Genomic DNA, 16,253 nt, shown 5'->3' with positions numbered 1-16,253 from the left:
AAACTCTCATGGGACCCCAGCCCCTGTGTAAGCAGTCCCCGGAGCTCTTCTCATAGGCGTCCTCAAAGAGAGAACCCCTTCCTCTAGCTCTTCCCCATCGCCCTCCACCAGCTCACTCCCCTTCCCCTAGGGCCCTACCTCTTCCGGGCCTGAGCCTGAGGCCAACCTGCCACCCTCTCTGTCTCCATGAGTCCCGTCCTGGTGGGTATCCGAGCCTCACCAAGCCCTCACCAGTCCACAGAGTCTGTGGTACCCTGGGCCTGTCCTCTTCACTATGCCCCTTCCTCACCCATCCAGGTTCCTACCCCTGATCTGGTCTCTTGTCCCTGTCCCTAACCAAGCCTCCTTCTGGAGTCTCTGGCCCCCAGTCATAGCCCAAGTGGGGTGCACCTCGCCCAATCCCCACCTGAGTGCCCATCTTTACATAATGTGATCTCTACAGTCCTCAACCCTTGGCCACTCTCCAGCCCCTTCCCTGATGACCTATGAAGTCCCGGTCCTTCACCCATCCTCAGTACCCTTCTCTGAGCCAGCGCTGCTGGAACTCCTGTTCCCCTTCACCAAATCTGACCCCACCAAGTCCAGCCCCCTAATGATAATCCACCCATGTTGGTCCAGTGTCCTCTCACCCTGCAATGGCAAGCTCCCCCCCCGCCCCGCAAGGGGGGCAGGTGTCCTGCTCCAAGGCCCTGGTCCCTGGTCCCTCACAGAGGCCTTAACATTTGTCTTCTTGGAGCTTAGTCCATGCATCTACTGCAACCTCCCATCCAACCTGGTGCAATCCCACGAGGTTGCTGTCTCTAATATCACTTCCTTTAACCAACACTGTCCTCCCAGACTCGGACTCAGCCCCCTGCACAGTCCCTTCTCATTCTCTCTTGGACACTTGTTTCCAGCTGCTTTCCCAGCTCCATAAAAGTCCCAGAAGCCCCCTTTGCCCCTGGAGAAGACCCTGGCTGTCCCTCTCTCAGACCCCCACCTCATCATGCAGGTGCCTTCTGAGTGGGTTGTCTTTACCCATCTGAACCTTGCAGCTCTGCTTTCTTCCTCTCTGAGCCCCCATTCTCCTAAGTCCCCAACCTTCCTCTCTGTCTCCTTGGACCCTCTCAATTTGCCCCAGTCTCTCCATGACCCTCCCTCCTCCCCTTTCTCCCTGGCACTTTTCAGAGACCCCTTTCTAACTGGGCACTCACTGGCTCCTGCTCCCCCCTGAAACCCCCTTCTCTCCCTGAACCTCTGAGTGCTGTGAGCCCCGAACCCTTCTAGGAATCCCCGTCCCCTGGGCAAGCCCCATGTCCTCTTCAAAGCCCTCCCCTTCCTAACCCAGACTGACCCCGCGCACAGCTATAGCTGGGCATGTCTGGAGCCTACTGTACAATGTCAGTCTTAAATGATATAGATAAAACCCTCAGAGAGTGGGAGGAATTAATTCTCAAGCAGAAGGAGCCCCCCACCCCTCTTCTCGGAAGTCCTGGCTATGCCCCTCATGGAGCCCAGCCTTAGTTCAGGGCCCAACAAACCCTGTGGACAGATGGGCCCTGCCAGGAGCCAGGTTCAGATCTCCCTCATCCAACTCCACCACCCCTTTGGTTTCAAAGGGCCTGACTGAGGTGCATCCGGGGGAGCCTGCAAGGGACTGTGCCATGCTTTCCTGGGACGAGCACCACTCTCTCCAGGCCCTCCCTGCCACTCGGCCTCCATCTGCCTGGACAAATAGGTTGGGGCCAAGTCTGAACATCTCAGGCAGTAAGGAGACTGGATCCTGTGGGAGACTGGACCCAAGGTGAGGGTACAGCCAAGGTCCTCCCCCGAATATCAGCTTAGGGGCTCTGGGACCTCAGCCTTTCCCCCTCCACCCCCACTCTGAGCTGGTGAGTGAAGGGCTGACCTCAGCTATGGTATCTTCCGGGCTAAGGTGTGAGCCAAGAAACACCTTTGGAGAGGGTACGAGTACCATGATTGGCAGTAAGGAGGGTCCTGCTTCTCCCCTGATTCTAGAGTCAAGGACTAGAGGCCCAGCGTGGATCACTCAGGTAGAAAAAGAGAATGCATTTGAATCCAGAGTCAGACCCCAGGTCCTAAGATGCTACTGGATGGACAGAATCCTCGTGGGGACAGCTGCAGCAGCTTGCAGGCCAGCAGAGCAGCAGAACAGGCCAAGCAGGCTGGGAAGGAGCAGCCATAGGCCTGCAGGGGAGGGAGGAGCTGTAGTCTTCTGGCTTTGGTGCACAGAGCCTTTGATGACACTGGTCTCCCCAGAAACCCTGCCAGGCCCTGCAAAGCTCTGCCCAGCCCTGCTCGGGTTTCAGGCACAGAGATACTGGGCACATGTTTACCAGCCTCTTGGCAGCTCTGGATGAACCTTCTCCAGAGGTTGCCTGCTGGGCTTCAGGCTGGGGTTCAGTTCCCAAAACCCCTTGGACTGGGAGATCAATGAGAGTCCACTGTGCAGCACCAGGAGGGTGACAAAGGATAGCAGAGGTCACACTTATTTCTTGCACCTGCTGAGGTGGTGGGGCAGGGGCTCCAAAGGACTACTGATCCCAAAAGGAATCCTGGCTCTACTTGATCCTTAAAACACAGCTAGCTGGGCTAGCACCAGGGCTGCATTTGGACTTCTGCACCTGACTTCCCTCTGAACACACAAGACCACCCCAGATACAGGGCACACCAGTATCTGCAGCCAGGTGGAGGGGTCTAACGTTGATCTCTGAACCCCATGACCCCAGGAGGCATGCTCTAGGAGAATAAGGGGCGTAATGCTGCTTCCAGAGCCTGGCAGAGGCAAGTTGCCTGCACCACCAGCACTGCAGACACCTTCTATTCCCTTGGCCTAAAGAAGGGTGTAGAGGATAGTCAGAGGCCCCACTAGGGCCTGATTCTGTTGTGTATCTTCCAAGGGCAGGAATTCCCTGGAAAAGTGTAATAGGTGCTTGCCTGGTCCACCTCCCTGAAAATCCTGCCTCACTGCAAGCACTCACACCAAAAATGCTGTGCTGAGCCTGCCCTGTAGCCTCTGGCCAAGGCCACATCTGCTGGCCACTGTTCCAAGGCTTCAGAACCAGTCAGCTCTTCCAGCCACATCTTGCCCACAAGGTTGGACAGCAAGTAAAGCCTCAGGGTCCCCCTGTGCAGGTCTATGCACCTCAGGCTGCTCCCCAGGTCTTGTCCTGACTCAGTCCCCCCAAGTGCTTCTTCCCCAAGTCCCAATGCCCACCAAGAACACAACACGCCAACAGAGACAGAGGCCCAAACAACTGTATTCACACATCTTCAACTTTGGCTCCCAGCTGCCCCGGGAGAAGAGCAGCAGGTCAGTCACTGCCCCACCCCAGTCATCCAGAGCCCCCAATACATGCCCTCCAGGGTGGGGTCAAACCCCAGGACCCCACAGGCCCACAAAGCTGACTTTTGTCCTCTTGTTCTTTCTTACACATCTTCAGGCTTCAGTGGCCAGGACATACAGATGAGAGGGGGTGACAGAGCCTGGCACTGGCCCCAGGCTGGGCAGAGAGACCTGGGGCAGGGCAGGCTTCTAGAGGAGGATTCTGAGGGCTGACTGTCACAGGGCAGGGGCTCCTTGTGGACCAGGCAGCCAAGGATGGCAGGGCTGTCGGGGAGGGGGGCTCCTGGGACACACAAACTTGGCAAGTGCCAAGCATGGACTGGGGCTTACAAGGCAGCAAAATGGATCCATGTGCTGGACTGACCTCTGCCCCTCTTCAGACAGACAGGCAGGCAGGGAGGAAGGAAAAACCACAGAACAGAACAGCAAGACTAGCTCGGGCCCGGCCTCCTGGGAGCCCTTGCAGTGGGCAGTGAGTATGTGAGTGTGTGAGTGGGCAAGGAACTAGGGGTGAGAGCTGGCTGGCCTCCTCCTACTGGACTCTGGTCCTTTGCCCTGCTGGCAGGCAGGGGGCAAGCTAGAGCCTGGCGGCCTCAGCGAAGCCAACTCTGTTGTTTTCACGGTCGAACACGGTGTAGTAGCTTCCAATGAAGACATCACCCAGAATCCAGAGTGGCCCGCTGGGTGGCGGGATGTCCATACCCATGAAACCACTCAGGCAGATGGTCTTCCCGGCTTGAGACACCTGCACAGCCATGGTGGTCACAAGGCAGTCACTCCCTCTACAGGCATCCAGCAAACACGGCTACCCTTGCCCACCCCCTGTTCACCTACTCACCTTGAGTGTGTAGTCATTTGGTGACAGCGTGTAGTCTTTGCCTCCTAGCCTCAGGGTGACCGAAGGCAGGCTGGACACCTTCTCACAGGGGATCAGGTACTAAAAGAGGCACAAGTGATGTGTCAGGGTAAGGACTCAGGTGCCTCATTCTGTCTGCCCACCTGGCCCTGCAGCTTACCTCTCCCTGGATCAGAGGCACGGCCCCAATGGCTTTCTGTAGCTCCTTCACCTCTTCCACCGGGCCTACCAGGAGGGAGGTGCCCGTGTCCACGATGGCCTCACAGCCCCCCTTGCACAGGGTTAGCTCGGTGCCCACATTCAACCTGGAGGGGAAGAAGGCGTAAGTCTCTCACCTGGCCAGGGTTGGGCCTGGGAAACCTGCCCTGGCTGCATCTTTATACCATGGGACCTTCTCTTCTTTCCTGGGGCCACCTGACTCCCCCAAGGGTGAAGGGAAAAGGAGGAGTCTTGAAGCGGCAAAGAGTGGGTGTGGGGTCCGGCCTGAACCCAGCTCTGCGCCAAATTCAACCCTTTGGACTGTTAAGGCAGGGGCCAAGCCCCAGGGTAACTGTGTGCCACACCCAACCACCAAAGTCCCACAACTCACTGGTCCATGTGAACCTGCCAGTAGGCCATTCGGGTGACATTCAGGTAGGAGAAGCTGCCCTTGCAGTACTTGGGGTCAATACCTCCCAGCATCAGCTCCCCTCCAGGCTGCCCGCTGGGATCCCTGGGAGGGAAGGGGAAGGGAACAGCATTAGCGTCTCCCACCTCCAGCACAGGAGGGCCTGTGCACAGCATCCGAGGATCCAGTGGGCCATGAGGTCAGAAGTAAGGAGGTAGGTAGGTACGGCAACCTTGGAGGGCTCCCTGAAAAGGGACTTCCTGGCCCCACAGGGGTGGGTCAACCCAGAAGGAAGAGGAGTTGAATGTCCTTCTTCTGGGGAGGGGCTCCAAACCCCACCCTGCATGGGCTGCTCAGTGAGGACCCAGCCTATCTCAGCATGACAGAGCTTGCTGGGCCCTCAAGTTCTCTGGGTTTCCTTAGTACCCGAGGTTCAGCCATGGCTGGCCAAGGTCAAGGCTGCATGGCAGACAGGGAAGTGCAAGCCCAGAGACCAAGAAGAACGGACACTCTGCCTGGGAAAAAAAACCACACGGGCTCCTGTGAGGACAAGCCCTGAGATGGCTCGCTCCAAGCAAGAATGACCTCTGCTGCATCCACACAAGTTCCTCCAAATCTTGGCTTCCCTCTTAATCTTCCCCCACTTCTAATTTTATACACACGCCCACTGGGGCACCCTCAAGCAGAATACAGACCACTTCACTTTATGTGGCTGGTAGCCACGCTGAGGTCCTTTTATAAACCAGCAAGTGTGAGCTCTAACATACAGCAAATCCTCAAGAAAGCTCTCACTCAAGGTCCCCCACCATCCTGACAGGTGTCCCCAGCTGCACCTGCCACCCCCTCCTGACCCATGCCCCCACTCAGAAGCCCGAGCCTTATCCTGTCCTCCGCCTGGAGTTCCACCCTGCCTCCGCCTCCTGTCATTGCCTCTGAAATCCCAGATATGGAAACACAACAGGCGCCTCTCTGCTTTTCTCCTCACCCATGCTCCACTCAACAAGCCTGTTTTTGGAGCCACAGCCCCTCATCCTGCTTGATTCTCCTCTGCACCAGTCCAACCCAGCAGTCATGCCTGTGGGTCTCCAAACTGGGACCTGGCCAATCTCTGGGTTCCCCACCTACCCTGGAGGAGGGGACCTTCTTCACCCCATTCTCTCCTATACCCAGCTGCACCATCACACCCCAGCCTCTAGCCAGCAACCTTGCCCAGAGCCCAGCAGAGCCGAGCAGCAGTCACCTTCCAAGTAAGGGGCCAAGGAAAGAGTGCTAAATCCACACTAAGCCAAGGGTGGGGAGTGGACAGGGTGGAGTGAGACCAGAAAGTTTTAGACTGGCATTCTGCCTGAAGTGCCCCAGGGTCAGGGATCAGGCCTGGAGACCAAGTGTCAAATAGGTCCTCCTGGCCAAGGCAACTGGAATCCGGTCTGGACAGGGAGGGTGTGGAGAGTCACCAGTTGCTGTTTAGTGTGAGTCGCTGACACCCTGCTGCACCTGGGAAGCCAGGATGAGCAGCTGTGGTGTCCCAGTCACCCACTCCTGTCTGGAGCTCTCACCAGGACCTGCAGCACTGGACTGAGCACCGAGGCCAGAGGCCCCTTGCAAGGCTCTCCAACCGGGATCACCCATGCTAGGACAGCGGCTACAAGGGGACCCCTGCTCCCTGCAGGAGGTCCCCAGGGGCTCCCTCAGTCAGAAGTTCATTGCCCCTTTGGGAGCCTCCCTAGAGGCCACTCACCATGTGGGACTTGGGGCTTATGGTCTTCCCTCAGGGGCACCTGTCTCTGCCATCCAGGGTTCCTTCCTTCCCTCCGAGGAGACTCCAGGAGCCTCTCCCCCTACAGCTGCTGTTGCAGATTGGGGCTCACAGTCATCACCCCCTGGCCATGGCCCACATCTGCCCCTCATCAGACCCTGAACCACCAAGACCCTAACCAGGTCAATTCACACAGGAGGAAAGCCTCAATAGTCAGAAGCCTGGGACCCAAGTCTGCCCCAGAACCTCTCAACTACAGACTTGGTACGACAGCCTTCTCAGGAGGCTGGCTGCCCACCTAGGAGAGGGCAGCCCATTCCCACCTCCTGGGATGCCGAGGTCAGAGATCAGGGCTGTGGTCCCACCTCCCTCAGCCTGCAATGCAGCACAGCTGAGCCCAGGAGAGCTGGAAGAGGCAAAGTCGGACAGCTAGAACCCACATCCCATACACACACCTGGTCAGATGAGCCCTGCAACTCACCTGTTCAGGTAGAAGGAGAAGACGTTCTTCTCCACCAGCTTTTGCTCCATCAGGTTGTCGAAGACAGGCAGCACGTTATTGACAGAGATACGGGGGTAGGCCATGCCTAGGATACCATCGAACTTGGCCGCGATAAAGGTGATGCCCGGCTGACTGGTGGCCTCGCCAAAGACCTGCCTCTCCACTCTGACTCCACCTGGGGCTGACAGCCCTGACTTGCAGGGCACCTGTGGGCCAGAGCATTTGCACTGCAGGGTCAGCAGGCTGTCCCTAGGCATAGGGGAGTCACAGCTACTAAGCCCAGCTCAGAGACGCTCACACGACATCAGAACAGCAGAGAGGGGAGGCAAAAGGGCTGGAAACAACTGTACATAGTAGGGACCATGTTTCAACAAAAGATGGAAAGTGAGCAAGAGTGCAGAGGGGCAGGTTCTGGCTCAGCTCCCACCCCTGCCCACCCCTTCCACACCAGGCCAGTCTTGTCCCCTAGGGCTTGGGGTAAGTCACTGAGCATGGGCCTGCAGCCTGCGAGGATGGGGAACCCATGCCTCCTCCCCAAAGCCCCACTCCCCTTGCCCTGTCAGCCTACCCCTACCCAGGATGAAGCTGCAGAGAGATTAAGGAGGCCAGAGCAGGATGTGGGAAGAACAGTCTTGAGGCTAACCCAGGAGGGGGAGCGAGTTGGGTCATATCCTGTTCACTGAGGAGCCCAGAGAGGAGGCTGGAGCTTCCAGTAGACAGGTCTCAGCCATGGGATGGCAGAGCCCCCAAGACTCATCCTTGCAGCACAGACATAAGACATCACTCTTGGGACAAGGCCCAGATGAAGAAAAAGCTGGCTAGACCCCTGGTCCCAACCACAGCGTCTGTGGGAGGAGTCTGCTGCTTTCTGCCCCATCCTATGCTGGGAGGGACACCATCTCCTCTGCTTATCATCCCCAGATGGGGTGCCTGCAAGATCCTACACCACAGGCAGGCCTGGGCTATCCATCTGGGCTATCCAGCCGGGCTCCCCACAGATACCTCTCCAGCAGCCCCAGATGGGGGTTCTGGCACACTGCACCCCTCTGAGCCTCCCCAGCCAGCTTCAGGGACCACTTCCATTCCCAGGCCTGATCCCAGATACCCTGCCGGCACCTCACACCCAACATGCCCAGAACAGAACCTGATGCTCCCCGGTACGCCTCACCCTGCACCTCCAGGCCAGTGGCCTGCAAGAGGCCACTGACTGGGCAGCCAGCTGCCTTGTTTCTTCACCACCAGGCACCACAGGCTCTTCCTGCCCTGCCCAGGGTCTTTCCTCAAGTCATGCACCTGCCTAACAGGCCACAGTTCCTCCTCACCCAAACTAAACAGGGAACTCGGGTGGGGCCAGGGCTACCGGACTCTCTCCATCAGCCACAGGTGCACACAGGGTGAATCCCTTGCTGCAGCAAGTGCCCCCAGTCCCTCCAGAAGCCCTGGGGACTCACCGACACAGTGTCTTGGCTCAGATACCCAGAGAGGCTGCCTGAGCCATAGTGGATGTCAAAGCTTGTGCCGTTCTTCACATAGGTGCTGGACTTGTCGCTGTTGTACTTGTGATGAAACCCTGCACGGGAGTGGGGAGCAGGGCAGAGGGCCATCAGCCTGCTGCTCCCAACCTTAGCCTCTGGATCTTCAACCTACCAGGATGAACTGTGGTGATGACCTGGAGCCCACATGCTGGGGACCTCCACACTGTGGGCCCTGTGTGATTCCGAGACTTGCTTTCAGCCCCATGGTGGCCCAGCCCTCAGCTTGCTCCATGTTTGACCAGCAAGGTCCCCACCCCCAACAAGATGGCCGCAGATGACATGAACAGGTTCACCCAGAAACAGGGGCACTTCAGGCAGGGCCAAGGAGCTGGCCTGTCTGATGTGGCTGACAGGTGGGAGCATCACACTGCCCAAGAGACTGACTGTGTCAGGTCACCTGCAGGTCCCAAACCTGCCCTGCCTCCCCAGCTATATTCCAAAAAGGCTGGACTTGAGTGACAAGCTCCAGCTCTCCAGAGGAGAGCTCAGAGGACCCCATGCCAGGGCTTCCACCTTCTTGTCCAAGGCCCCTGAAGAGGAAAGTGTTCCGTGCACAGAGCAGGTAAGGGGTGGGGCAGTGCCGAGTCCAGCATCCCAAAAGGCACAGGACCCTTGGCTTCCCCACTGGACACTTGTGAGAGGAGCAGGACAAGCAGGGACTACTCACAGCAGGCCATGTCCAGCACCTTGCAATGGACGGAGGGGACCCACAGGTTGGAGGAGCCAGTGTCAAACACGACTGTGAAGCACTGAGGGGGGGTCCCGATGCCAATCTCCCCGTAGTACTGGGCCTGGTGGGAGAAGTGGGCATCGGGATAAGGGGAGGGAGCCTGGGCGAGCCCCCGGCTGTGCTGGGAGTCAGGTCGCAATGCCCAGGTTAGAGGTGGGCTGTGTTTCCACCTCCTCAGTCCCTTTGTCTACTTCCTGCTAAGCCTGGGACCCTAGAGCCCCACCCCCAGATTCACAGGCACCTGATATGTGGTGGGACTGGGGAAGGACTGTAGCCTCTGGAAGGTGAGGCTTTGGGCAGGCCAGGGCTGGACAGGCCAGTCTGGAAGACCTCTGCTACTGAGGGATCCCAGGCCTGAGAACGGGGTCATGTCCTGATTCTGGGGGCCTCAGTTGAACCTGGAGGGGGTCTGGCTGAATGAAGGGAGAAGCCACACCTGGGAGGAGGCCTTTAGCCTTGGCTCCAAGTCAGTCCCTGCCTGGCAGCTGTGTCTTCACTACTCTGAGCCTCAGTTTCCCCACTTGTTCTCGGGGACTGCAGAGGCCACGACCAGGGGTACCAGCCAAGGATGAGGGGTCCTGTGTCCCTCTGAGGGGAAGGAGCCCTGGCAGAGGCCCTGGGGACTTGGAGTTTAGGGTCCTGTCTTCCTGGGCATCCCCTTCCCCAGGAGGAAGCCTGGACCACCGGTCTACAAAGGACCCTGGCTCCAAGCCCAGCTGTCTCTCCACCACTTGAAACCAGAGAGCAGCACCAGCTACTAACTCCTGACACAAGAGAGGTGACCATGGGGGAGGGGGGTGACTCAGCAAATCTCCCTGTGCACAGCACGTGTTCTGAGGGACCAGGTGGTCCCTCACCTCCCCAGACAGTCACATGCTAGGGTCTCAAGCTTCCTACGGTGGCCTAGGCTCCGAACACACAGGAGGAGGGCACTCCTGGGCAGGCAGTCACCCCTGCCCAGACTGCATGGTGGTGATGGGCTCTTGAGACTCAGAGGCAGGTGGCACAAGACAGTCCAGGGCGGCCACAGAGATGCCTGGCTCTTCCTGAGGCCCTGGCTGCACAGAGCTGGGACCAGGCCCGCCAGGCTCCAGTTTGCCTTGTGGCTTCCAGAATGTTTCACCTTGGAGCCTGTTTCCCCTCAAGGACAATGAGCTCAAGAGGGGCTACCGACTCCAAAGACAAGTGAGGGAACAGGACCGTGCCACAGGGTCATCCCGGCCTCCCACAGGACAGGCAGGACACAGAGGCTCCAGCCAGTGACAGTAGGCAGGTTTGATAACCTGAGCGCAGGGACCCCAGGGTCTCTAAGCCCACAGCCTCTGGGGGTAGGTTCAGGGCCAGGCTGGGTTTGATTCTAAGTCCCTCCATTCCCCCTGGGGACAGTCCCCAGTACAGCTTAGCTGGTAACCAGTGCTCAAGACACAAAGAGGGCCTATACTCTCAGGAGACTGAGAGGATCAGGGTTTGAGGTTGGCCTCGGGAAGAAGTCAGTGATAGTGAGACCCTATCTCAATAAACAAGCCAGGCAGTGTGTCATGCACCTGCTATCCTGGTTCCATGGGAGGCACAGATAGGAGGAAGTGGTCCAGGCCAGTCCCGGGCAAAAAACGTGAGACCCAGTCTAAAAATATGAGGTAAAGCTAAAAAAGAAAGAAGAAAAAGGGCTGGTGGCTCACGCCTGTAATCCTAGCTACTCAGGAGGCAGAGATAAGGAGGACCACCATTTGAAGCCAGTCAGAGGCAAATAGTTCTTGAGACCCTATCTCGAAAAACCTTCGCAGAACAGGGCGGGTGTAATGGCTCAAGAGGTAGAATGCCTGCCTAGCAAGCGTGACGCCCTGAGTTCAAGCCCTTCAAAAGAAGAGCTGGAGTTTATGTCTCAAGTGGTAAAGCACAGGCCCTGAGTTCAAAACCCTAGTATTACAGGAGTGGACCAGGGGCCACGGGCAATCCAGCAGCAGTGGGGATCTCAGAAGCATGGCAGGAAGGGTGTAGCTGAGCCCAGAAGCACCACCCACTGAGCAGGTACACCACTTACACCGCAGGCTGCAGATCACAGGAATGGGAGTTTTTGCCAGGCCCCACCCACACTCACATCCATGTAGTTCTTGAGCATCTCAGGCACTGGGCCCTTGGTCTTGGCAGGCGATTGCAGGGAGTACTTGGTCACGGGAGATCGAAGGATCAGGTCTTCCACAGGGCCCCCCATCTCCGTCATGGTTCGGCGGATGGATGTGAACTTGTGCAGGGGGATTCTGTGAGGAAGGGGTAGAGGCATGCTTCCAGGCAGCCCTCCTATGGCTGAGAGTCACTCCTGGCTACCAGGCTCCCCATCAGCTGCCTCCATGGCAGATCCACCTAGGTGTCCCCTGGATGTCTCTAACTGTGCATAGCTTAAACCAAGCTCCTGCCCAAACCTGCAGGCTCAGCTACCCCCAAATCAGTGAACAGCAACCTATCACCATCCCAGGTCGCTCAGGCCAAAGTCCTGAGTGGCCCTATTCCCCCTCACACGTCACATCCTAGCCAGAGGCCAGAATGTCCACCCCACTCCACTGGCCACATCCCAGTCCAGCCACCCTCAATCACTCCAAGAGTCCCAAAACTCCCCACCTGCCTCCAGCCCTCCTTGCGCACCTGCTCTAGTCTCTTCTGGGATGGTGACCAGTGGTGTCTCTTTAGGGTATTTTTTGGGCCCGTTACCGCTGAACAATGCCCCCTGAGGCATCCCACTGCACCTAGACTCCACAGTTAGGTGGTCACTCCTCCAGGCCAGCAGGCTCAGTCTGCCTGACCTCTCGGGGAGGACCTTCGACACCAATCTCCCCCTCCATGTCCTACCCAGCCACCCTTCATATGATCCTGCACCTGAGCACCTACATATCCACCACCATCAGACCTATGAGCTTGAGGGCTGCCCTCTGGGGCACCAGAGGCTTCCGTGTGTCATCCATGCACACCCCTCATACCTTGCTGGGAGCACCCCTCCAGGAGTCCTGGCTTGGTGGCCTCAGGGGGTCTGGCCTTACATGAGGGAGCTGGAGATGGAGGTCAGTTTTTCTGGGTTCTGCTAAACAAGGGACTCCTTGTTTAACAGCAGAGTGAGGAGTCCCTGTTCTGTTCCCAGGGGTCACTGGCCCTTCCCTCATGCCTTCCCTCCCAGGAGAGCTGGTCTGCGCATGTGACTGCTAGGACAAAACTTCTTCCCTGCCCAGGAATTTGAGGCCAAGGTCAAAGCTGGCTTTTCCTGCTCCAGGAAGATAGGATTCTTGCCGAAGAGTGGTGGGCTGGAAGAGCCCAGGTTCTGGCCCTAAGGGAAGGGACACACTCTCCAGGGATCAGGAAACAGGTGTCATCAGTCCATCAGAACCAGGATCTGGCGTGAGGGGCTTTGATTCTGCTGGGGAGTCTCCAGGTGCCCAGGGCATCGCCAACTGCACTAGTATTTCTGCCCTCCCCAGAGAGGGGAGGCCTGAGGGTGGGGCAGGCTCAGGCCTGTGATTGCTCCCTACAATGACTCTGATTGTGGCTACCCGCCCCCAGGCTGCAGCCCACAGCCTTTGAAAAGCTCAGTTCTCACCCAGCCCCCTATACCCAACAGGCCCTGCGAGCCAGCTCCAGCTCCCACAGACCTAGGCCCCACCCAACTGCCCCTAGGCACCTCAGCAGAGTGGAAGAAGCTTAGCTTGGCACAAAGGCCCACCTGGCTCTGAGGCCAAGTCCCTAGGCCTTGAGGAGGGCCTGGTCCTCAACTACGACGCCGACGGAGTCCCAGTCCCAGGGCTGGTGAGCTAGGCCACTCCCCTTAGAGCTCCTCCTCTCTCTGGGACTTGAGGGACAACGAGGGTGCCCAGGGCCTGAGGGACCCATACCGAGTAAACTCCAAGTCCACGCTCCAGTACACAGCTGGCAAAGGGGGTCCCATAGAGGGCAGACGTCCAGCCTAGGCTCAGGGGGCTCCAGGGCCTTCCCAGTCGTGCACTCAATACACAACCCTCAACCCCACCTGCAGCAGCCCTGTTCCTCCAACAGCCCCTACTCTGGGGAGACGGGTCCGTATGAGTTACGGCCATCCTCTGGTCCCCTCAAGGCCGACCCCAGGTAGGAGGGACCCCTGGGCGAGCCCTGCACTACAGAGCTCCGCCGCCCGCTATGGGGGGGTGGCCCTGCAGGAGGCGGATCAGAGCGCACAGGTGCACTCCAGCCCCGCGGGGGCGCAAGGCCAGGGTACTCGCCGGGCCTCTGCGCCGCGCCCCCCACTCCCTCAAGGCACGGCCCGGGGACCTCACCTGATGAGTGCGGTGGCGGACGCGGCCAACAGGCCGAGGGCGAGCAGCATGAAGCCCGGGGACTGCATGGCGGCGGCGGCCGGACCCGGTCGGAACGGAGCGGAGCGCCAAAGGTCGCGCGCTTATAGCCAGGATGACCGTGCAGTCGGGCCGGGTCAGCTGACCGGCTTATTTGAGCCTGGCGGATCACGTGGGCAGCGGCCGGCAGGAGCGGGGCGGGGCCAAGGCGGGGCGACCTTGGAGCCAGTGCCTCAGCGCATGCGCAGCTCGCCTCGATGCGGCGCGCCGCGCCCGCGCACGGTGCTGGGGAGCGCGCCCGCCGCTCTGCGGGGCTCGGGTTGCAGAAGCCGGAGATCTTGGGATCCGCCTCCAGTCCGGGAATTCTTGGACAGGGCTCCAGCAGCGTGCGCATAGCTGCTGTCTACCGGGGGACCGCGCTGTCCCGCCCTCCGACAGGGAGAGCCCCGCCCCAGACCCCGGCTCCTCCCTCATCAGCCTCGGGGCTGAGCCAGGGTCCCCTGCACCGGGATGTCGCCGCGCACCCGCCATCTGTGGGCGGTGATTCTCTCCAGGGCCCACCTGGCTGCCACCCCCTTGGTGCCGCGCCTTCCACACTGACCTCATCGTCCCTCTCCAGGTGCCTGTTACCTGCTGTCCACCTTCCCCAGAGCGGCGCCTGCCTGGCCCTGCCAAGTCGTCCCAGGCCCTTCTCCCTCAGGGTTGGGACCCGCACGTTGTGATAAAGCAAATAAGGGAATCCCAGCACCATGAGGGGTCCTCAGGATCTATTTGTGCAAAGCCTTGGGGATGCTCCAGTGGGACCTTGAGCCCTGGGAGACCTCACTGGTCCACTCGTTATTGTCAAATTTGGTGTCAGTGTTATGAACTGAGTTAGACACTGTCCAACAGAGAGTCGGACCCTGTGGGGCTCAAAGCACAGCAGCAGATGGAGCTGCATCAGGAGCAAAGGTCACTTCAGAGAAGAGTCCAGTCAAGAAGGACATGTAGTGGGAATGTTCTGGGAAGGGAGTGAGGTCTGTGGGGAAAGTCCTCTCCGAGGGGTCAGTCACACCTGAGCAGGAATGTGAACACTGGGGAGACTTCCCATGGCCTCTCCTCCAGAGAGCTTTTGTGGACAGGCTCTGCCAGAGCCCAGGGAGGTAGACACCTCTGGCCCCACTTTACAGAGGGGCACACAAGCTGCCGTGAATCCCAGCAGGCAGTGTTGGAATTTGTGTCTTTTTCATCATGGAGGAGGTCAGGCCCTTGATCCTGCTGGGGCTCTCCCTTCCTGGTCAGTCAGGGCAACAGGTGAGTGACCATAGCAGGCTCTGTCTCCACATCCACTACTGGATATAGCTCTAGATATGAGAACAAAAGCCCGTAGGGAGGCAGACTCTGTCTCTGCCCTTGGAATCTGGCACTACTGGGGTCCAAGGCTGCCCTTGGGCAGCCCAGAAGCAGGACCTGGCACCTGGAGTCCTTGGGGCTGCTATCCAGAGATAACTGCAGGACCCTGGATGGCCTGGACTCAGGCAAGGCAGAAGTCCTCTGAGAAATGTGCTGGGCCCCCCAACCCTGCAGTGGACAAAGTGTGTATCTCAGAGTGACCACATAAAACAGGCATTAATGAGGTGTCCCAGCCATTGAAGGAGGTGGACGATGTGGATGGTCAGCACAACCAGAGGTGTGACATGGTAGTCAGCCTATGCAGGGCTGGTATGAGCCAGGCCAAGAGGACTGAGCTGTCTGTGAGGATGACAAGGACCCCAGAGACCATCTGTGGTCTACTCCTGCCTGTATCTATCCCTTGGTCTCCCCACACCTATAGCAGAGCCTGACATGTGCTTGGTGACTGGTGTGCGATGAATACCTTGGATGCGCCCAATCACGGAAGGGCTGACCCATGGGACCCTGGGAGGCTCAGGAGTGGAGGTCGAAGGGCATGGCTCCTGAGCCCCTCTCCTCTGACTGTCCCAGGCGGACCCCTTGGGGTCTGGGCCTGAACCTCCCACCTGCACAGCCCTTGAGGAACCAATGTAATGGAGCATCTGCTGCTTTTCTGCCAGCCTCAGGTCACAGAAGTCCTGCAGCCACCAGGCTGGCTGAGGGTGCTCTGTTCCCACCAGGCTTGCCTTCAGAGCTCCTTGGCCACTGGAAGAAGGAGTGTGTTCATGCCCTGTAGCTCGGTGTTGAGGCCACTGCCTTTGGTCCAGGGATACCTCTTCCTCACCTTGCCTCACATTTGGCAGGGTGCAGGAGACAGAGCCATCTTTGGAACCCTCACAGTGCACCATGCGTTGACTCTGGTGGACTTGGAGGGACCCTTTGGCTTCTGACAGAGCAGAGGGTTTTTCAAGGATCCAGGGGCCCCAGTCACCCTGGTGACTGCACCTGGCAGGGACACAGGCTCTGGTACTATGAGGAGTGAGGAGGCAACTGGGTGGGGGGCTGCTGTACATCCCAGTCTCTGTAGTCCTAGCCCATGTGGCTGCCCCCAGGGAGTTGCTGCAGCTCCAGCTGCAGGGCACAGGGTGTCCTCACCAGCGTCTTTCCAACTCCTGGCTATTTGGTGGAGTGTCCAGTCTGAGAGGGAAGAGATAGAGAAGGGAGCAGGCCTGCGGAGCAC

At 58.8% G+C, this 16,253-nt stretch overlaps 1 protein-coding gene across 3 annotated transcripts; it reads right to left on the bottom strand.

Moving 5' to 3' along the window:
* Window positions 1-3,240: 3,240 nt before the first annotated feature.
* On the bottom strand, window positions 3,241-13,792 carry Ctsd (cathepsin D). Of its 3 annotated transcripts, none has more exons than XM_020168759.2 (10): window positions 13,625-13,769; window positions 12,305-12,402; window positions 11,431-11,590; window positions 9,270-9,393; window positions 8,519-8,637; window positions 7,047-7,273; window positions 4,792-4,914; window positions 4,363-4,507; window positions 4,185-4,283; window positions 3,241-4,091 (listed from the first exon to the last, which is right to left on the bottom strand). In XM_020168759.2, exons 3-10 carry the CDS (start codon window positions 11,551-11,553, stop codon window positions 3,924-3,926), a joined length of 1,128 nt encoding a protein of 375 aa, XP_020024348.1. In that variant the 5' UTR covers window positions 11,554-11,590; window positions 12,305-12,402; window positions 13,625-13,769; the 3' UTR covers window positions 3,241-3,923. The 3 variants fall into 3 exon arrangements, with proteins under 3 accessions (XP_020024348.1, XP_020024350.1, XP_020024347.1); XM_020168761.2 differs by having other exon boundaries at window positions 12,305-12,373; window positions 13,625-13,763; XM_020168758.2 differs by lacking the exon at window positions 12,305-12,402 and having other exon boundaries at window positions 13,625-13,792.
* Between the last annotated feature and the right edge of the window lie 2,461 nt (window positions 13,793-16,253).

This window comes from Castor canadensis, chromosome 1 (genome assembly GCF_047511655.1).
Source record: "Castor canadensis chromosome 1, mCasCan1.hap1v2, whole genome shotgun sequence".
Lineage (NCBI taxonomy): Eukaryota > Metazoa > Chordata > Mammalia > Rodentia > Castoridae > Castor > Castor canadensis.
The sequence above is the reverse complement of the archived record's forward strand: the minus strand, read 5'-3'. Positions and strand labels throughout refer to the sequence as shown.